The sequence below is a fragment of the Sceloporus undulatus genome, chromosome 6, assembly GCF_019175285.1.
Source record: "Sceloporus undulatus isolate JIND9_A2432 ecotype Alabama chromosome 6, SceUnd_v1.1, whole genome shotgun sequence".
Taxonomy (NCBI): domain Eukaryota; kingdom Metazoa; phylum Chordata; class Lepidosauria; order Squamata; family Phrynosomatidae; genus Sceloporus; species Sceloporus undulatus.
In genome coordinates, this window is record NC_056527.1 from 113,494,553 (window position 1) to 113,516,437 (window position 21,885).

The following is a 21,885-nucleotide window of genomic DNA, read 5'->3' on the forward strand; positions in this document are numbered from 1 at the left end:
GCGGAAAAAGGAAGGGATCTGTCCCATTTCTCTCTTTAATGGGGCAAATGAGCCATATGAGAGCTGAAAGAGATTTGAAAATGTGTTGGAACTGGAAAATACATGTCATAATTTTATCCAAGATAATTTCTATACCATTCATAATTTAACAGTATCAAAGCTTTATAAAACTACGCAAAGCAATACATTCGGAATAGTGTCAGTGAAACATAAAAAATGTGGAACATCTGCCATCAAAAGCTTTCTGTTGGAAACCATAGAGAACTTGAGCTCTTAACCAGTGGCGCTAGTGAGGCATCTGTAATCTTAACCTGCTAGTGATGCACCTGTAATTTAAGTGTGATTAACACATGTCTGTTCATAGACAATGCACAAGATGACATTCAGGGACCTTTCCATAATGTCTAACCCCCTGCACACACATACAGATACACACAAACACAAAGACTTGTCAAGTCCCAAGTCTTCTGCTTACTAATGGGGAGGTAATAGATCAGGAAGGCTATCAATAGACCTAACTCTGAGAGAAAGGGGTAGGGTGCATTCCCCTTGTCAGCATACTCCCATTTCCTTACTCCTCCAGGCTCAGATGACTGAATGTTTCAGTGTCTCCCTTCCCTGTTTGCAAACAGCAATGCCCCCTCCTGGAGCTTGACAGCTGCACTGGGGGAGGTTTTGGAAGTAGTGGAAAGGGATCAAGGGTGGTCCTTTACACCCCCTCCAAAAACAGATGTGGACATTGAACATGGAAGGGTACACACTCCTTTCTTGAGAAAGCTTCCTGGCTACATGACTAAAGATTTATTCCAAAGTACAGCTGTCATGAAGAGATAGCATGGTGCAGTGGTTTGAGCATTGGACCAGAAGTCTGGAGATCAGGGATCAATTACCTGCTAGAGGACAAAAATCTACTGGGTGACCTTGGGCAAGTCACACAGCCTCAGAGGATGGCAATGGCAAACCCCTTCTGGAAAAGATTGCCAAGAAAAACCAATGGTAGGTTCACCTTAGGCTCATAATAAATTAAAATTATGACTTGGAGGCACAAAACAACAACAAACAGCTGGTATGACAATAGAAAACAGCCTTTTCAGTCACTGCCAAGGTGATGTTCAGCACATGAGAAAGAGTATATTATATTTGAGAACTGCCATGAAAAGATCTTACCTGTGGAAGCTTGTAAAGCGTTAAGATGTCTGCCATATGGAATGAGGTCTTGGAGTCACGTGCCCCAATGATGGCTAATGGCCTTTTGTGGCTTTCACAATCATAATTGAGGACCAGTTTCTGTGATTTGAAGAGACGTTCCAGAGTAGTACGATAAGTCAAGTGTGCATCATTGTAACTGTCATAGATATGGGATCCGAGGGTGACATTTGGTAAGATCTTGGGATTCTTGTTTATTTCCTTTATAGCAAAAACCAAGGACAAAGTATGCTGGTAGAACTTGGTCATCATTCTGCAAAAGGGTTTACACACTCTGTCCTTGGTGAATTCCACAACAAATAAGTTTTCAAATAATATTGATCTGTTCACTATTTGAGTTGCCCAGCTGTAATAATAGGCTTTCATCCTTTTAACTGAAGGAGGAGCAGAAGAGCTACTAATAGGAGGAATACCCCGTAGTGATTATCTGCTTTACTGAGTCCTCTCCAGATGATTGGAAAAGGGAGGCGTGGACACTTGTTTGCTTGTTTTTTTTGGAATGAAATGTGGAGATTTCTGGAGTATCTCTAATGTTAATTAAAGAAAACTAAATATTTTAGGTTCTCATCTTCATCTAAGGAGTTTAGCGCACAGTTAAAAAAAAACCCGGCTTACTTTTGCTGGTTTGAGTCCTAATTCGGGCTGCATCTGGTTATTATCATATTCAAAATGCCACTGATGCCGCTTGCTGGGTGCAGCCTGGGTAATGTCCAGCTGGCTGAGTGTGGCTTCTAGCCATATGTTACCCGGGCTGCACCCAGCTGGCGGCATCAGTGGCATTTTGAGTATGATAATAACTGGATGCAGCCCAAATTAGGACTCAAACTGGCAAAGGTAAGCTGGGTTTTTTTAGCAGTGCGCTAAACTCCTAAGTCTGATGCCCCTCATCTTCTTGATTTCTTTCTTTCTCCCTATTACCTTATACCTCTCCTTATTTTCTTTTTCTTTTTCCACTCTCATTCAGACTTTCCCAGTGTGCAATTTCATCTCTTCCCTTACTAAGCAGTAAGGTTGTCTCCCTCTCTGTAATCGGTGTCCCTACTTGGGGTTGATATGATCTGTTAATTAAAACTTTGAGTAGAGAGCTAGTCTTCTTTGGTTTAGGATCTGTAAATCAAAGCAGAATATGAAATAATTTTTGTTGCTCTTGCTCCTAGTTTTAACTGCCATTAAATTACACTAGTGCAGGGATGGACTCATGAAGCCCTCCATATGTCCTTGGACTGCTTCTCACCTCACCACCTTTGCCTTTAAAAATGAGCAAGGAGGGAGAAAATAAAGAATTGTGGAGGCACCTTTCAGACTAACTGGTTTTTATTTTTGCATGGTATTTTTGTATGCACACAAGCATGCGATTTCTCATGAAAGGTGGAGGCTATCAGATTTTATAATCACAAAAGAAGAAGAGGAGGAGGAGGGGAGAGGAAGGAAAAAGATACCAGGGATGGAACAAAATAGCAGTTTCAATGAGAGCAGAATTTTCCATATCTTGATCACTGTTGGAAATGCATTTGAAAAACTTGGTTAAAACGTTCATAAAAAGTGCAGATAAAACAACATGTATATTTTGTGAAAGCACACAAGTGAGAAACTGTACTTTAAGCAATGAAGAAATGTTCCTTAAATAAACCATGTTATGAAAATGCAAGCAGCGATTAGGAACAATGTATTTCATGTGTCAAGGATGGGGACTAATATACAGTCTGAAAACACAATGCAAAGCAAAGATGGGAAGAAAAATGAATAAACTCATCAAAATTGCAACTAATTTTCACATTCAAAGTATTTTTATCTGAGGGTTAATGTGCATGAAAGGCAAACAATAGTTTTTGTGTATGCTTAACATCCTCTTGCATTTTTAATACTCAGGGTCTCTTATCAATTATTGAAATAATTCAGGGAAAAGAAAAATATAATTCCTTACGTTATATAATTGGAAAATTCTTGCAGAGGATATTCCTTGAAAGAATATTCATGGAAACTATAACTGTAGTGAGAAACATGTGTTCCAATCATGAGGTTTCCAGAATGATAAGACTCTTGTGGAAGAGAAGGTGGATCAAGCAGGAGACAGTTCATTGTATCTACTTCACATGTCCAAAGGAGAAGGAGAAGTAACAGCAGTAACATTGCCAATCCACCATTCCTGCTGTAAATTCTCTCCCTAGATCCAAACCTTTCTATATCCATCTACTACATCTGCTTGATTCAAATGGAAAACCCAAGGTTATTGCTGCTGTACTTTATTACATGAGTCTTCTAATGTGCTGGCAACGTCTGGCCTATGCAATGATACAAACAAAAATAAGGGGAAAAGATCAAAGTGACAGAACCCAGAGCCTGTTCCCCAATTTCAGCTCTCCGATTTGCTCAAGTGAAGGGGTTAATATAACCATTTGTAGAGCTGTTTTTTTCTGCCTGAAAATCTGGACCTCTCTCTGGAGAAATGAAATTACAGTGTTTGGGATAATAACAGGAAAAATAATTCTTTCTTCCCTTGAGTGGCAATATTGTTCACAAACATGCTTTTCAGAGTCAACCAAAAGTTTAGCGAAGAGATTTCCAAACTCTGGTTCTCCAGATATTTTAGACTTTAACTCCCAGAAGCGCCAGACACCATGGCCAATGTCCAAGAATCCTGGGAACTGAAGTCCAAAAACCTGGAGGATCAAAGTTTGGGAACCACTGGTTTGGCACATTAAATTGCACTATTAAACGTGAATATAGTCTAGGATCATCATGTGATGACAGTAGAAACATCAGCTCTTTTATTGAATGAAGTGTGCACTGCAAAACCCCAGTTCTGTTGCAAACAGACCAGACAACACTGGGCCATTCAGTACCAGATCTGGGGTATACTCCCCTTTAAAAAAATTAAAAGACATTATCAGTTGCTCCAGATTTTTTGAAATGTGTCATGTTCTGCTGCCTGGCACATCTGCAACTGCCATCAGTTGCTCATTCTGAGGTCAGAATCAGGCACCCAAGCATGGGACTGAGGTTGGGCACCTCATTCTGACCTCAGAACAAAGGGACCCATGGTGGGAGAAGATGCACTGGGAAGCTTAGAGGGACATGGATGTGATCATCCACCCAGCATCAGAGCTTTGTAATGGGGGAGGCTTTGTGGCAGCTGTGTCACCAGAATACTTCAGGCTGCCTTGCTCCATTGCAGACAGGACAACGTTCGATTGGCTCATGCTTTACTTTGCCTTCACCAGCCACCTCAGAGAGATGATGGGAAACAAAAAAAACTATGATTTTCCCATGGGCTGCCTGTAGGGAGTAGGAAGAGAAATGGCATGGCAAAGACAGTGGACAGGAAAGAAATGAGCCCCAGATAATCTACCTCTGCAAGAGAAGGGTGTGCATATGTTTGTATGAGTAGTGTGCATCATCAGTGTGCATAAGTTTGTATAAGTAGGGAAAGGCAGGGCCTGTGTAGATCTTTTTGTTCAGTAAACCTGGATTTATGTTATGTCTCCTGATGCATTACAGCTTACAAAAGAGGTGTGTCAAATGCACCTTTCATCCATGAGCACATCCATACCCAGCTCTCCTTTCCTTCTACCATATTGTATTATTTCAGTGAAAATGTGAAATAGGAGTGATTTCTTACCCCTATCTCTATGGACTGACAGACTGAGGGTTCTTTGCCATTTGTTAGCTAATCTGTTTCTATCTTAAGGCCCTTTACCAAGCTCTGGCCTCCTGGCTGTTTAGCTTCTGATAGTGGTAAAGTCCAGACAGGGTTAATATCACAATTCCAGTTAAGCATTCTGGGAATTAGAGTCTCTGGATGGGAGAATAAGCATGCTCTCTGGTAATCTTTTAGGTTATTTACTACAGCCAATGAAAGATATACATACATATACACTCCTCTTGGAAAGAAACACACACAAGAAACACACACTAACAATGCTAGGAAAGGTGGAGGGAAGTAGAAAGAGAGGAGGGCCGCAGTTGGAAGGACTCTATTAAAGAGATCATGATTATGAATTTGCAGGAGTTGAGCAGAGGACAGGGGGGTCTTGGAGATGTCTCATCAGCAGGGATGCCATGAGTTGAGTTCGATGCAAAGGTAGTTAACAACAACAACAACAAGAACAACAACAACAAAATTATCTCTCTTAGCAACAATATCTATTAATATCAGCATGGCTGGGGTTACCACCACTGAAAAGTGTAGCTGTTGTGAAACAAATTTCTTCATATGGGGGAGACCGACAAAGCAATTAGTCCCTCTTCTCTTGGCTTGTTTTATACTCTCCTCTATCTCCGCTCATCCTATCAGATGTCCCATATATTCCCTATATCTCAATGAGATATAAAATCTCTAGTAAAACATGTTTATGTCGACAATACTCTCTCCTCTAAACAGGTTCTTAGAATTAATAAAGACAGCACTGGTAGTGTTAGTTCTTGGCTTTTGTCCATCAGATTACATCAGTCAGCTGATTGCTCTCTATGTTTTGCATCTGTTATCAGTCAGATCTGCTCATATCTTTGTTTAAAATTCAGCAGATATTTTCCCTGGAATCCCTATATCCTCATAACACACATGAAAACACTGCAATACATCAGACATTATATCTTATATTTCATGTATTATTATATATTCATCCAATTGTGTGTTATAAGCTTAACTGATACACAGTTAAGAGTATGTAAAGTTCTTCATACTAATAATTTTAAAAACGTGAGATGAAAATTCAAGAAGTATGAAATTGGGAAATGATCAAATAAGACCTTTATATGGACAGGTCGATGCTCTACACCTTTCTCCTACTTAGCTGCTCTCTGCTGTTCAGCTCAGGCTTCAAAAGAATAATGTAACATTTCCAGGGAAAGATAAAACAGAGCAACCCAGCACTGGAGGCTAAGATAGAGAAGATCTCCACAGCTACAATATCTGTCCCCTTGGTGCTCAGGTAGGTGGGAACAAAGGACAACCAAACACTGCAAAATATCAACATGCTGAAGGTGATCAATTTGGCTTCATTAAAGGTGTCTGGCAATTTCCTGGCTAGGAAAGCCACAATGAAACTGATAGTGGAGAGAAGTGTTATATAAGCCTGGATAAGGTAAAACATGATGGGAAAGCCTTTATTACATTGTGCAACAATTTGTCCAGGTACTGAGTTCATGTCTAAATCTGGGAATGGTGGAAATGTCCCAAGCCAGACAGTACAAATCCCAACTTGAATGAGAGAACAAGATAACATAATGGTGATGGCCACCCATTTTCTCATGCTGGATCCTGGCCCTGTGGCCATGAATGCTAACACAACTGTGATGGTTTTAGCTAAGACACAAGATACAGCCAAAGAGAAGGTGGTGCCAGAAATGGGTTGTTGGAGAAGGCAGGTGAGTTTCCCAGGACGGCCGAGGAACAACAAGGAAGACAAGAAGCAGAATATCAAAGAGAGAAGGAGAGTGTAGCTGAGCTCCCTGTTATTGGCTTTGACAATAGGAGTATCTTTGTGTTTAATAAACACACCCAACACCAAAACTGTGATCATGGAAAAGGAAGCAGCACTCGAAGCGAAAGCTTTTCCTAAAGGACTTTTGAAGGACAGAAACACTATAAGTTTAGGGATGCATTGATCTTGGTCTGTGCTTGGATATTGATCATCTGGGCATTGGAAACAGTCAGCCATGTCTGGAAAAGAAAGCAATATGAACAATAATGTAGAAAAATCTACTCTGAATTATATTATACAATAAATAATGATAATACTAATACTGGCTGGAATCTCTGCCTCTTCATAGGTGGACCTTCATCTGCAGGAATTAGAACTGGGCACTTCCATAACATCTGTATCCAATTGAAGGCTGTTGTTACCATATCAAAACTCTATTTAGGAAAAAAGTGCTTTGTTTTCAAGGTGGTGAAGAGATTCCAGTTGCTAAAAAACAACACTGGAAATGAAAAGATGCAATAATAACCTGAGGACACTGGTTGAATTTCTCTATTTTATCCCCGCTTATATCCTTAAGAAATAGTAGGTTTTCAGATGCACATACATCTCCTGAGTTCTTGTCGTTTTGTATATTCCAATTGATGAATCAGCCTCTATATTTAATTTCTATATTTAATTTCTTATCTCATTGCAAGTATCATAGATAGACAAGATGATACATATTAAGTTCAAATATTTACCATATATTTATCTGCCTACCCCCAAATCAGAAGCAACCAGCTGCCTCATCCTTAATGGCTGGAATCCTTGTGCTACCTACCAGTTTGGTTGGAAATCTTCCCTTCTGGACATGGAACACAATCAAAGCAGCAGAATTTCTCTCCTTCCTTCTTTCTCTTCTGATAACCAAGAGGGCAGGGGTCACTGCAGACTGAAAGGGGTCGGACCTGTACTTAAAGATAACAAATATCTATATACAAAATCAAGATCCTTTGATTGATGATCAAGGGATGTACAATAAAGCAAGAGGCATCAAATGAGCCTGAATTGAAGGTATGATTTCCCCCCTCAAAATTGTCTTTATATATGTTGGTACACAGTCTTGTTTTGGCCAAAAGAGCTTTATTTTTCTGGATTCTTATTGAAGTGACCTGGAATAATTCAAGGTATAATAAAAAATATCTCCCTGTCTCTCTAAATATATGCGGTAAGGCACCACAGAGCCAGCATGATGTAGTGGTTTCAGCACTGGACTATGACTCTAGAGACCAGGGTTCAAATCTCAGCTCACCCTTGTTAACCCACTGGGTGACCATGGGCAAGTCACGCTGTCAGCCTCAGAGGATGGCAATGGCAAACCCTCTCTGAAGAAATTTGCCAAGAAAACCCAATTTGCCTAAGGTTTGCCTTAAGGCCACCATAAGTCAGAAATGACTTGAAGGCGCCCAACCACCACCACAACAACAACAAGGCACCCTTATATGTAGGACCATTTTCTTTGGTTTCAGTTACCTGTGCTGAACCTCAGTCATGTCCCCCCAAAAAGCTGGAAGCTGACATATTTGGCCTGTCTGTTTCAGGCCCATGATGCCAAACATTCACTCAGCACTCCTGCTTCTATATTACTTAATGGTAGTATAACCACCAGTGCCTCTTGTCCTAATGGAAAATCTATATTGGCTGGATCACATTGAACCTTCACTTTTAAAATGGATCTTTTCTGCTTTCTACCTGTAAAAGATGTTTGTGCTCACCCAAGAACAGAAAGCAGGGAGGATACAGTAGTCCTAATATAACGTTCACTATTATCCATGGTTTCAGGCATGCATTGAATGTCTTGGAACGTATAGAAGGGTGCCTTATTGTTTAAGTGTGTATGGGTGTCTCTGTGTCTTTGTGCACCTGGAGAAAGGGGCAAGCAAGGTTTTAGGTGCTTCCAAATATTTTGGAAGAACCAGACCTAGTATATTTTTGAAAGCTAGCAGGGTCAGAACTGATTAGTACTTGAATGGGAGACCACTATGGAATACTAGCTTCTTTAGGATATATTTCAGAGGAAAGCAGTGGTATGTTTGCCCCAACAAACCCTGTGAATTCAGCCATCTATGGCTTGAATACATGCACACACGCACACACACACACATCAAAAAGCAAATCTCCATTTTGCCATTTTATACAAGGAACACAATTTTACTGTCCCACTGTATATAATAAGACTTGAGCATCCATGGATTTGGGTATCCACAGAGGGTATGTGTGTCCTGGAACCAAACCCTAGCAGACACCAATGACCCATTCTATATTAATGCTGCTTTTCCTTTCTTTTTTGAATATGCTGTATGTGTGCTTTAATAAAAAAATACTGACCAGCAATGGGATAAACTGTATTTAGTCCACAAAATATCATTGATCTAAGATCATCCATTCTGATGGTAGTTTGAAAAGCAAGAATATTCTGGAATCCCCACCTGCTTAAAGCTGCTATGCCAAGTAATCATGTCCTCATGAATGGTAAGTTCCTTTCCGTCAGGAGCATTTGGATCTACCCATCCCACTTTCATTTTAACAAAAGAATTGTTTGGAAATGTCACCATGTTCATGACATCAAAACCAGCTCTTACTTCTCTGTTAGCATTAAAAGACACTCGTTCTTCAGCAGAATTGTTAAATGATATAGCTTGAAGAAAAGGGTGGAGCTACGTAGTTGAAAGAGAATAAAAAAGAAACATACTAACAACACATTGGCAACTTCACACGAATGTATAATTTCCATAAATTTGTGGCTGCATCCTTAACCATTCATGCGCTGCATCTGGTGGAATAAATGAGAGAAATGAATGCAATTAAATGAAGTGCCATTGGATTTGCTGTCTCCTCTGAACATTAATAAATCTTGGCCCATTGTTTCGTCTAACAACATATACTCCTGGAAAATGGGGTTTGCATTACAGACAGATATTCCTATTTAGTAGACTGGAAGGAGAGAGAAATTGTATTACAAGAGGCATTACTTTATTTATGCCTCATCGTACCCATCAAATTCCTCTGGGAGGAATTTGCTGCAGCCTCAAAGAGCTAGGCTTTCGGCTACCCCCCAGAGGGCTTTTTCTGTTGTCGCCCCCAGATTGTGGAACGACCTGCCGGACGAGATCCGTCAATTGACATCTTTAGACAGCTTTAAAAAGGCTGTCAAGATGGATCTCTTCTGGCAGGCCTTTCCGGAATAGATAACCCTGGCCTGTTCTTATGAGAGTCCCCAAGGTCCTCCTTGGAAATGCTACCGTAGTTTACTGTTTTATTTGTTTTGTTCTGTTTTGTTTTTGCCTTGTAATAATGTGTATGTGTTAATGTTGTTTAATTAGTTGGTTTTAATTATAATTGATTTAATAATTTTTTAAGGGGGGGAGGGAATTTTGATCTACAATGTATTGTATTTTATCGCTGTTAGCCACCCTGATTGACCTCAAGGGGCGGGATATAAATAAACTTTTATAATTATTATATTATTATTATTATCAAATCTGGAATGAAAGGAAGCTTACAAGCAAAACAAAATACAAGAAAAACAATAGAAAATGCTATTCTAAACTAGTACTGGACTGTCTACAGAATTATGGAAGCAAATCCCAAATGTGTGCTGCAATAAAAAGTCTGCAGAATAAAAAATACAACAAATATGGTCTCAACAAAAAAGAACTCTTAAATCTTGGAATCTCAGATTATTAATATGGGAGAATGAGCAGGCTCTGTGTTGGTTTTTAAGGCTATTTATTAGGCAATGTATGTAATCATAGATATACATATATACACTCCCTTCAGAGAGAAACAGACTTTCAGTGTCTAGGTGCTTTAGATTCATTATATTACATAAGAGGCATCATACATTCATAAGGAATCCAAACTTTACATCCTCTGCTTATCCTTAGCAGGCATCTCTGTAGTTGACACATGGAAGAAACTAAACTTGACATATGGGACTAAACTCACATTGCTATAAACATAGTGGCATCTATTACAAGCATAATGGGAAATACATCTTTAGCATAGCCTATATCTCACCAGCATTGTTGGGGCCCTTTATCAGCCAGAAAACAGTTTGTATGTCTCTGATTGTTCCAGGACACTTTTGCATATTTCCCAGTCTCTAATCTTCCAATCAAATTAGATCTTTGCTACCCTCCACTTATGTCAACAATGTTGATTCTTTAAATTTAAACATTTTTCCCCTCCAGTTTCTCTGTAGCATAACATTAGTGACCACTACTTCTTGGCAGCCTTCCACCAGATTGCATCAGTCATAGGATATTAATAATCCTTTGCAGTTGAGTTAACAAACCGATTCACTGTTTATGTTTCTCTTTCAAGGTTATTACAGTGCGCCCTTGCCATACACGGGGGATCAGTTCCAGAGCCCCCCCCCCCCGCATCAGGTAAATTCCATGTATGATCAAATCCCATTCATTTGAATGGGGCGCACTCCATTCACCATATTAGGGCTTGCCGTCCATGTGACCTGAAGTCTGCATATGGCGAGACTGTGTATGGCACGGGCATGCTGTGTTCTGTTTTTATTAGGTTGACCTGATGTCTTGAACTAGACAATGAATATACTCATGGTATTACACACAGAGATATTACTGTGTTATACTTTGTTTTATATTCTATGCTTTACAAACATAGGCCTTAAACTAAGCAAAACAGAACTCATAACAGCACCTAGGCTAACAAAAATAAGTCCCCAATTAGAGAGTTTTCCTGTGTATCTTTCCTGTGTATCATGGTCATTTATTCATTTAATTGTGGAAACATTACCTGCCATGGCTGCAAATCCTGAAGATCTCCTCTTTTAATAGCAGCCATGCTTCTGTGATAGGACCTAGATAGATACAAAGCATGTAAAGCATGTGCAACAGCATAGATAGCATTATAAATACTATAGCTGTAGCCACTCATACGCATTTCAAAAAAAGGACCAATTAGACTCTCCAATCTCTCTTCTCCTGTACATGTTCCAGACATCATGTATGGCATCCTGACATCTGGGACTAAACAGTGAAATGCTTCCTGCCAGAACTCCTTGAGAAAATCATCTGCTTCTTTCCAATCAGGTTTGATGGTTTGAAGAAATTCCTGGAACCCAGGAACCTCACTGGAGTGAATCATGAATGAAAGGGCACCTTGGAACATTTGCAAATTGCCATCCTGGTTAATGCTTGCTAAGACAAAGTCAGACTGCGCAGCTGTAATCCACATCTTTCCAACTGGGGCATTGGTCTTCTCTTCAAGAACTCTTAGAGTAATATGATACCATGCTGTCATAATGGTAAAACTTTTACTGTACAGGATTATTATTCTGATTTCAGATGATTTAAAAATCTGAAATATAGTATGTACTTTTGAGTCAAGAAAATGATCTTGGCTTGGTATTTGTCTGGTAAAAGCTGGACATATTCCATTCCGGGAAAGCAAGGGCTCCAGTGTCTCCACAAAGTGTTCTCCACTCTCATCATCCACCACAAAGAACCCGACCCAAGTACATCCAAAATGCTTAAGCAAGTTTATTATCCCCATGTATTGAGGGTCTTCATTGGTAGCCATGTGGTAAAAGGAAGGCCGTTGCCACATTTCACTCTTTGCTGAGGCAAATGAGCCATAGGTCATCTGAAATAATTTGGAAGCATTTGAAGATAAAATAATTTGCCTTGTGAGAAAAGTGGCACATAAGGTAAGTAAGTAAGTAAGCAAGCAAGAAAATATTTCAAATGGTAGTCCTCTCTCCACAGATGGGAGACAGAATAGTGCCTTGACATAAAGTTTTTGGTTTGCAAAGGGCGCAAGATACAGTGTAAGAACAAAGATATTACATATTTCATTTCTTAAAGAAGAAGACAGATTCCATGTGAACGTGGGCTGAATCCAGACTGAAATGTGTCATGATAATCTGATTGTACAAAAAGTATATGTAGCTGAATAGTCACCACAATGGATATTGTGGTTTTCACGTTTCCAAATATCCCATTTCAAACTCTGAGAACTAGAAGTGGAATAGCACCCACCTTCCTTCCTCTTCCTCATGTGAACTGTATCTACTCAACATTTTGCAATAATTAATTAAACTAACAATAAGAAATCAGATGAAAATTTCCTCCCCCCCCCCCCCCCCGAAATATAACAGATGATCGGAGAATAGCCCCCAGACATTACATTGAATAACCTCCAGACATAAATCCTACCTGTGGAATCTTGTAGAGAGTTAAGACGTTGGCCACAAGGAAAGAAGTCTTGGAGGCAAGTGCCCCAACAATGGCTAATGGCTTTTTGTGGTTTTCACAATCATAATTGAGGACCAATCTATTTGATTTGAAGAGCAGTTCCAGTGTAGTACGATACGTCACTTGAGCATCATTGTAGCTGTCATAAATGTTGAACCCCAGTGTGACATTTGGTAAAATATTCGGATTTTCATTGATCTCCTTGATAGCAAAAACTAAGGACAAGATATGCTGGTAGAACTTTGTCACCATCCTGTCAATAGAGTTGTACAAACATTTCTGGGGAAATTTTTAGAACAAAATTATTTTGGAAACAAAAATAATCATCTCTTCACCATTTCAGTCCCCTGGTTGTAAGAATCTCCTTTTATGCTTAGAGCAGATCTGGCAGTGAATGTGCTGCTTTCTGAAACCTTTAGTCCTCAACAGAGTTGAGGTGAGTTAATAATAAAAAAACAACATATCAAATAAATCCGATTTCCAACTTCTGAATCTAGGCTTATGACTCAAAGCCATGATGCATCGCAAAAGGTGAAATCTACATAATGTCTGATATTTGTCTTCCAAGTTTTACATTAACCATGAAATCGCACTACTTTGGGAGTGGATGACCTGGAGACTACAACTACCATCTTCCCTACACTTTGGCCATGCTGCCTAGAGTGGCTTTGTCTTCCAGCACCATTATATTTTGTTCCATTTTTCACGCTTTTCTGTTAGATGGGAAGATTTTCATACCTTTGCCATTCCCCATAATAGTGACGTTTCATGGTGGTTTTAAACAATGCTTTGTCTTCTTCTGTTTTTCCTTTCTCATCCCCACCTCCTATTCTACAATGTGTGAAAGGCAAATGTACAAGATTTTGTGTTCTTCAGTTTTAATTTTATCAGTTGTATCCTTAGCTTTTTGTGGGCTTTTTTGGGCAATGTGGTCGTGTTCAGTAACAATTTATCCCTGACATTTCATCTGTAGCTGGCATCTTCAGAGGATGGTGGCATGGAAATCTGTGGGGTATATATATACTTGTGTGACCTTTGGTTGAGATGAATTGATTTACATGTTAATCTCTGTGTTGGTCTGTTGTTGAATGGCAAGGCCTCAGGGTTCAAAGATATGCGGGAGGATATCTGTGTCTATTTATGGGAGGATATGTATGTCTACATATCCTTTCACATACCCTTCCATCCTGAGGAAGCAATGGAGCAGGGATCTAAATGGAGAAGGATGCCTTATGGCTGCATCTACACTGCAGAATTAATGCAGTTTGACACCACTTTAACTGCCATGGTTCAATGCTATGGAATTCTGGGATATGTAATTTGTGAAATATTTAGCCTTGTCTCTCAGAAAGCTCTGGCACCACAAGAAACTATAAATCCCAAGATTCCATGATAGTTAAAGTGTTGACAAGTTGCATTAATTTTGCAGTGTGGCAGGAGCCATATATTATAAACAGAGCAGGGGACAGAGCAGGGATGAAAACATATGTGATTGGCTCCACAGTCTTTAAAAAAAAGTGGCATGTCTTTGATGGGATGAACAATCAAGAAAATATTCTTTGTGCATTCAAAGGGTGCACCTACACTGTAGAAATAATGCAGTTTAACACCACTTTATGTGCTGTACTTCTACCATAAGGAATCCTGGGGTGTGTAGTTTTACAAGGTTTTTAGTCAAAGTGTGCTAGTGCCTCATAAAACTACCAGTCCCAGGATTCTGTAGGATGGAGCCATAGCAGTTAAAGTGGTGTCAAATTGCATTATTTCTACAGGGTAGATGCACCTACAGATTTGTTAAGTTGATAAGATGCATCACAGAAATACGGTGCGTACAGAAATTGATATATTTCAAAACTGAGAATAGCTAAAATGGTTATAAAGGGAAATGACATGCTAGTGAGTTGGCAAAATATGCATGATTGCGGGGAATTGGGAAATGTAAGCATTATAGGTTTTTTTTGGGTTTGGGGGGGCTATGTCACATAGCCTAAAAAACCCACAAAAAACTATGTATGCTGGCCATGAAAGCCTTCAACTTCACATTGTAAGCATTACGTTGGGGGAAAATACAGTAAGTATTTAAAATTCAGTCCAGAAAGACAGCTCAATTTTTTAAATTTGAAAGGAAGGTAGCAAAGGGAAGAAAACAAGCTGGATATCTGGGGAAACTCATTTTCATTTCAACCGAGAAAGCTTCAACTTCCAGCCCATTGATAACCGTGATTAGCAAAGGAGAAAATGCTATGTCTGATTCCACCCCCCCCCAGCATTTTGTTGTATTTAAAATACTTAGGACTCAATATATTTCTAATTCACATAATAAAAGATAAAGAAAAATCAAATTCCTTACATTATAAAATCAGAAAATTCCTGCGGAGGATATTCCTTGAAAGAAAACTTGTGGGAGCAATGACTGTAGTGAGAAACAAGTGCGCCAACAATAAAATCCCCTGGATGGTATGATTCATGTGGAAGAGGATGGGGATCAGTCAGGAGACATTTCATGGTATCTACTTCATACACCCAAAGAAGTAGCAGAAGCAGGAACAGTAACACCGCCAGTCCATTCTTCTGAAGCCTCTCTCTAGATAGAAACCCTCTTGCATCCATCAACAGCATCTGCTTCATTCAAAGAGGTCTTTTGGGCAAGCACCACATTTGACTGCTCTACCGGGCTGTCACCTTTTATTGCAGTAACAAATGCATTCCTTACAAAGCCAACAGAGACAGTCAACAGTCTGGACGATACTACAAAATGAGTAAGAACAAGGAACAGGGATCAAAGTGACAGAGCCCTCAGTACTTCTTTCCAGATCCTATCCTAGAATGCCACAACTGGAGGAGTTAATATTGCTGCTTACACAACTGTGTTTCTTTTCCAGCTTTTTGAAAACCCACTGGACCATTCTCTGGGGTATAGGAAATGACAGACTGTTGGATAATGGCAACACAGTTAATTATTCTGCCACCTGAGTGACTCAGAACTGCAGCTGAGCATTTAGAAACGTTGTTGTTATTGTTGTTATTCAGTTACTGAGAAGGGTGCTGTTACCAGTTGGTAATATTTTCCTTGTTTTTCTCAATGGTGTGCCTCTAAATCAGGGGTAGGCAACCTGCGGCCCGCGGGCCAGATGCGGCCCGGCGAGGCCTTGGGACCGGTCCCAGCCCGGTCCTGCCGCTGATTGCCGCTGGGACCTTTGGCGTCTCGCGCGAGGGGCATGGTGGGGCAATTGTCTGTAGAAGCCTCAGAAACATGCATTTATCTTAACATTTTTTAAAAAATCAGCAAATTTTTTCGCATGTCCTCCATTTTTATTTAAAAAGTGCCCTCCATTTGAAAATTTTGTCTTACATTTGTCCCGGTTTATTTATTTATTTAATTTTTTAAAAAATATTTAATTATTTACTTTTTGGCTTCGGCCCACCAGTTGTCTGAGGGACAGCAACCGGCCCCCGGCTCAAAAAGATTGCCTAACCCTGCTATGTTTTTAATTATTTAAAGTTGTACCTGTGTTTTTTATAATCTTATTTTGAACTTTCTTTGAATTTTTATTCAGCATTATTTAAAACTGAATTGTTCTTACCCCTGGGTTGGCACAGCAAAGAGAGGATTAAATGCTCACCCACTGCCATGCCTTGGCATCACTGCATGCCCCCTTTCCTGCTACCACCATTGCATCCCCTGTGCAAGTCACACAGGTTGGAAATTGGGCATCTGCTTCACCCACGTGGCCAGGTGCCTCCTTCCAATGTCACAGATTGCAACTGGGGCCTGCACAAGAGATGCAATGGTGGCAGCAGGTAACAGGGCATGAGGTCCTGCAGGTTGCCAGCTGCTGCAGTGGAGTTTCAAGCAAACTGCTGCAAACAGCCAGTTTAAAAGGACTGGGGTAACAGCATTTTGGGCCAGGGTTGGCCCAGAACCTCCAGACTGATGTCTGGAGTGGCTGATCCCAGCCCTGAGTTATTGGCTTACATCATCCAACATGACAATGCATGGTAAGCAGGAACACAAGCCTTTTGGGCCATGGTTACATCTCCAAAAGCTATCTCAGTTGATATTGAGTGAGAATAATAGAATCATAGAGCTGGAAGAAACCACAAGGGCCATCCAGTCCAACTCCTTGCTATGCAAGAATACACAATCAAAGGACTCCTGACAGATAGCCAAACACTCTCTGTTTAAAAACCTCCAAAGAAAGAGATTCTGCCACACTCTGAAGATCTGTGTTCCACTGTTGAACAGCTCTTACTACCAGGAAGTTCTTCTTAATGTTTTGGTGGAATCTCTTTCCCTGTAGTTTAAATCCATTGTTCCATTTCTTGTCCGCTGGAGCAGCAGAAAACAAGCTTGCTCCATCTTCAATATGAAAAGGTTTCAAATGTTTAAACATGGCTATCATATCACCTCTTTACCTTCTCTTCTCCAGGATAACCATACCCAGCTCCTTCAGCCACTCCTCATAGGCCAGGGCTTCCAGACCTTTCATCATTTTGGTCGTCCTCCTCTGGACATGTTCCAGCTTGTCAATTTCCTCCTTAGTGGTCTCCTCCTTAGAGGTCTTTAAACAGAGGCTGGATGGCCATCTGTCAGGGATGCTTTGATGGAGATTTCCTGCATGGGTGCCCAGAACTGGATACAGTATTCCAGGTGAAGTCTGCATTCTTCCATATTGACCTGTCCAAGCTTTGAGCTATTTGGTGAGAAGCTGATCTCTCATTCTTTCAAATCTAAGAGGACTGTCTGAGGAGACTGTAGCCATCAACTGTATCTGAAATCATAAGATAGAGAGAGAGCATTGCAGTATTTAGTCATTTAAATATAGCAAACCTCCATGGCTTGCTTCAAGTTTGGAGGTATTGTTTCTATTGACTCCTATTTTGTAGTTGCACATACTGTAAGGAATAATTTCTCTGTTCTTTCAAGTGGTTTCCATCATATGACAATCCTGTTATAAACCTATCTTGGGTTTTTCTCAGTAAAATTTGATCAGAGAAGGTTTGTCATTGTCTTGCTCTGTGGCTGAGTAGCTTGCCTAAGGTCATCTAGTAAGTTTTCATCCAACACTCAGGCACTAAACTATTTTGGGCATGATGTCCATATGGATATATGCAGGGAAATGTGGTACAAAAATATACTTTGCACAGTAATTTAAAATACAACCTATACAAGATTATGTATAAATGTTACCTAACTCTAAATATGCTGTTGAAAGTGTCCCAGAATCTCTCAAATTAATGTCAAGATAAGGAGTGCTCCTCTTTTCATATGTGATAGACTTATAAGAAGGTGAAAAATTACTGGTCTAAGATTTATATGCTAATCCAAAAAAGTCTAAATGTAATTTGTGTTATGTTACAAAAATGTTTCTGTTGGGCATTATGGATAAAGAACTGGATTATGAATCTGGATTACTTCTTTGATATATGATAACAGAAGTAAGACTATTGTTCTGTATCTTTATCTGAGTGTATATTATATTGATTGTAAATTTGACTGTTCATACTGAAAACTAATAAAAATTAGTCTTTTTTATGGTCTTGAATTAACAAACAAAGCCAATGGTTTTATCTTGACCCATGATTTGCTGTTTCATTTCTTTGCCATAGAAATCTGGAACTCATCACTTGCTGCAAATATTTAGTAAAGAAAAAGTTGGGTTCGAACTGGAAAACAAATTTGTGAGCTATATTGCCACTCAGGTAAAAGGATAATTAACTTCACTGTTATTATCCAACAGTCTACAATTTCCTTTCCCCAGGGAATGTTCCAGTGAATTTTCAAAAAGCTGGAAATTAGACACAACACAATTCTGCAGGTGACTATATTAACTCATCCAATTATGGCATTCTTGGATTGGATCAGGGAAGGGATCACTTTGATCTTTGACCCTTGTTCTCATTTATAGGGTAGATATTATCCAGTGTGTTGGCTGTCTCTGCTGGCTTTGTAAGGAATACATTTGTTACTGCAATAGAGAAGAAAGCAGAGGCTGTCTTGGGAAGTATAGTGGACAAACCTGGCACTTGCCAAAAGACCTCTTTGAATGAAGCAGATGTGGTAGATGGATGCAGTTGGGTTTCAGGCTAGAGAGAGGAGCCAGAAGGTTGGACTGGCAGTGTTACTGCTCTTGCTTCTTCTTCTTCTTTGGGTGTATGAAGTAGATACCATGAAATGCCTCCTTCCTGATCCCCCTGCTTTGCCACAGCAGTCGTATCATTCAGGGGATCTCATGATTGGTGCACTTGTTTCTCTCTACAATTATTGTTCCCATGAATTTTCTTTCAAGGAATATCCTCTGCAGGAATTTTCTGATTTTATATTGTAAGGAATTCTATTTTTCTTTATCTTTCATTATGTGAATTAGAAAGCCATTAAGCCCTAAGTGTTTTAAACATCACACAGTGCTGGAGGCAAAAAAGTGGACATAGCATTCTCTCCTTTCCATGTACTATCATGCTAGTTGAGTTATGAATGTGCTGGGAGTTGAAGATGTTAGCTGATATGTCAATGAGTTTTCTTAACTATCCTCTAACTTCCCATCCCATTTGTTTTGTATTGTAAAATTTTGAGCTGACTTCCTGGACTGATTTTTTTTAAACACTAAATATATTTGCCGTATAATTTGTATATACATTTGCACAATTTTAGCTCATTTATGCGTATTTCACACACTGGTGATGTATTTTTCCTTGTAATTATCTTAGCCATTCCCAATTTAAAACATACCTGGTGTGTGTATGTGTGAACATACATACCTTCCCTTGTGGATTCACACATTTGTGTCACTGTATTTCTGAGATACACCCTGAAAGCATCACAAATCTATGGATATACAAAGGGAAGGTATGCATGTTCTTGCACGAACTCTTGATAGTGCAGAAGGGGCACAATTTTTTTTGGGGGGGGGAGATCATTGAGGCAAATGACATTTATTTTCAGCCCAGATACATCACTCATATCTAACTTATGGAACCCTACTCCTTTGCACGTGCATGTCAAGATCCAAGGCATTGCTTCTCTTCTCTTTGTAGTATTTGTATATATCCAACTTTTTATGGAGCATTTTTATATGGTATATAAGATTTAAAAAAAGACTTAAGCTGCATCCACTCTGCAGAAATAATATAGTTTGGCATCGCTTTAACTGCCATGACTCCATGCTATAGAATTATGGGATTTGTGATTTCATAAGATATTTAGCCTTCTCTGCCAGAGTCTCTGGATCCATAACAAACTACAAATCCCAGGATTCCATAATATGGACCCATGGCAGTTAAAGTTGTATCAAACTGCATTATTTCTGCACTGTGGCAGCAGCCTTAGTGGAATGGGAAAAAATCCAGAAAGACAACCATCTGTAGATGTTTCAAAAGAAGGAGTAGGGGAGGGTTTTATTTAGAGAAAAAGACAAGGTTGATAATTCTAAAACTGGGGAGAAAAAAAAAATTACGCATGCCTGCATTTTGTACATTAAGAGGTGGATGGTGGGAATGTTAGAGTGGAAAAGAGAAGAAAAAAAAAACAGAGCATTTTTGAAGCCACCAATAAAGGTTGATATTAGAAGGGAATGGTAAAGTTATGAGAATCTTCCCATCTAACAGAAAACAGAAGGGTAAAAAATGTCATCAAACATCATAGTGTCACTGCCATTTACTTCTGAAAAGTAACCATTTCAAACCAGTTGAGGATTAAGGGGTGCAGAAAGCAGCACTTTTACTGATAGAACTCCATGCATTAAAAAGAGATTCTTACAATCAGGCAACTGAAATGATAAAGAAATTATTATCTTTTTCCCCCCAAAACAACTTTGCTCTCAATTTTTCCAAGAAATGTTTGCATGACTCTGTTTACAGGGTGGTGACAAAGTTCTACCAGCATATCTTGTCCCTGGCTTTTGCTGTCAAGGAGATCAATGAGAATCCCAATATTTTACCAAATGTCACACTGGGGTTCAACATCTATGACATCTACAATGATGCGCATGTGACTTATCGTACTACCCTGGAACTGCTTTTCAAATCGCATAGGCTGGTCCTCAATTATGATTGTGAAAGCCACAAAGAGCCATTAGCCATCATTGGGGCACTTGCCTCCAAGACTTCATCTCTTATGGAAAACATCTTAACTCTTTACAGGATTCCACAGGTAGGATTTATGCCTTAACCAAGTAACTTCTCCTGGCCCATCTCTCCCCCCCCCCCAAATTTGATGGAAACATCATTCAAACAAGCTCTGATCATAGGCAAAATGGATCTCCTTTTCCCCATGCTACTAATCTCTGGCAAAGTATGTGTGTGTGGGGTGAGTAGATTGGGCAGTGAGTTTCATTTGTGGCAATAATGTCAAAATCATGACTTAGTAGCGATCATAAATATAATACCATTACTGTAATGGCAATGTTTTGTAATACTTCCAACAGGTTTGAGAGGGTCAGACAAAGAGATGTTGCTTAGTTAAATGTAAGCTGACACAGGATTCTAGTTAGCATCTTTAATTGTGGAATTCAGTCTATATGAATGCACTTTTCACTGATCCTTGCCCATCTTAAGGATAACGATTATTCAATAGAGTTTCCAAAAATCCTGGGATTTGTAGTTTGTTGTGGCACTAGAGCTCTCTAACAGAGAAGACTATAAATCTCCCAAAAGTACAAATCCCCAAAGTCCATAGCATTGGTTTTTCTGTTTTAGGTAAAGGATAACATGAGAGGTCTCGTTTCTAAAGCATTTACCACGGCCCTTTATTGAAGACGTGTTCTATAGATTTTTGGATTCTTTCTTTTTATGTATTTTTAGTTTTCTAGTTTCGTTATTTTTCTACAAAGAGAGCCCTTCATTGTTTTATTTTCCTTTCCCTTAAAAGGTGATGATTCTATGATACAAATTACCTTTCATGATAGCTTTCCTAGCATTCCAAATGATAGCATAGGGAAGATCCAGGGGGTTACTAGCTAGAAACCATTATTCAACATCTTTACTAA

At 39.4% G+C, this 21,885-nt stretch overlaps 1 protein-coding gene across 1 annotated transcript; it reads right to left on the reverse strand.

Moving 5' to 3' along the window:
• Positions 1-5,978: 5,978 nt before the first annotated feature.
• Positions 5,979-12,227, reverse strand: LOC121933884 (vomeronasal type-2 receptor 26-like). Its single transcript, XM_042473876.1, has 4 exons — positions 11,442-12,227; positions 9,098-9,325; positions 7,450-7,576; positions 5,979-6,868 (listed from the first exon to the last, which is right to left on the reverse strand). The coding sequence occupies exons 1-4, from the start codon at positions 12,225-12,227 to the stop codon at positions 5,979-5,981; spliced, it is 2,031 nt and encodes a 676-aa protein (XP_042329810.1).
• Between the last annotated feature and the right edge of the window lie 9,658 nt (positions 12,228-21,885).

What these genes read in the sequence shown, in the direction of transcription:
- LOC121933884 (XM_042473876.1), bottom strand. Translation starts at nt 12,227, where the DNA reads ATGGCTACCAATGAAGACCCTCAATACATGGGGATAATAAACTTGCTT. An exon ending in AGGATTTGCAGCCATGGCAG is followed by an intron (nt 9,326 to 11,441) that starts GTAATGTTTCCA and finishes TCAACTACGTAG; the next exon opens with CTCCACCCTTTTCTTCAAGC. An exon ending in GGCATAGCAGCTTTAAGCAG is followed by an intron (nt 7,577 to 9,097) that starts GTGGGGATTCCA and finishes CTTTAAGTACAG; the next exon opens with GTCCGACCCCTTTCAGTCTG.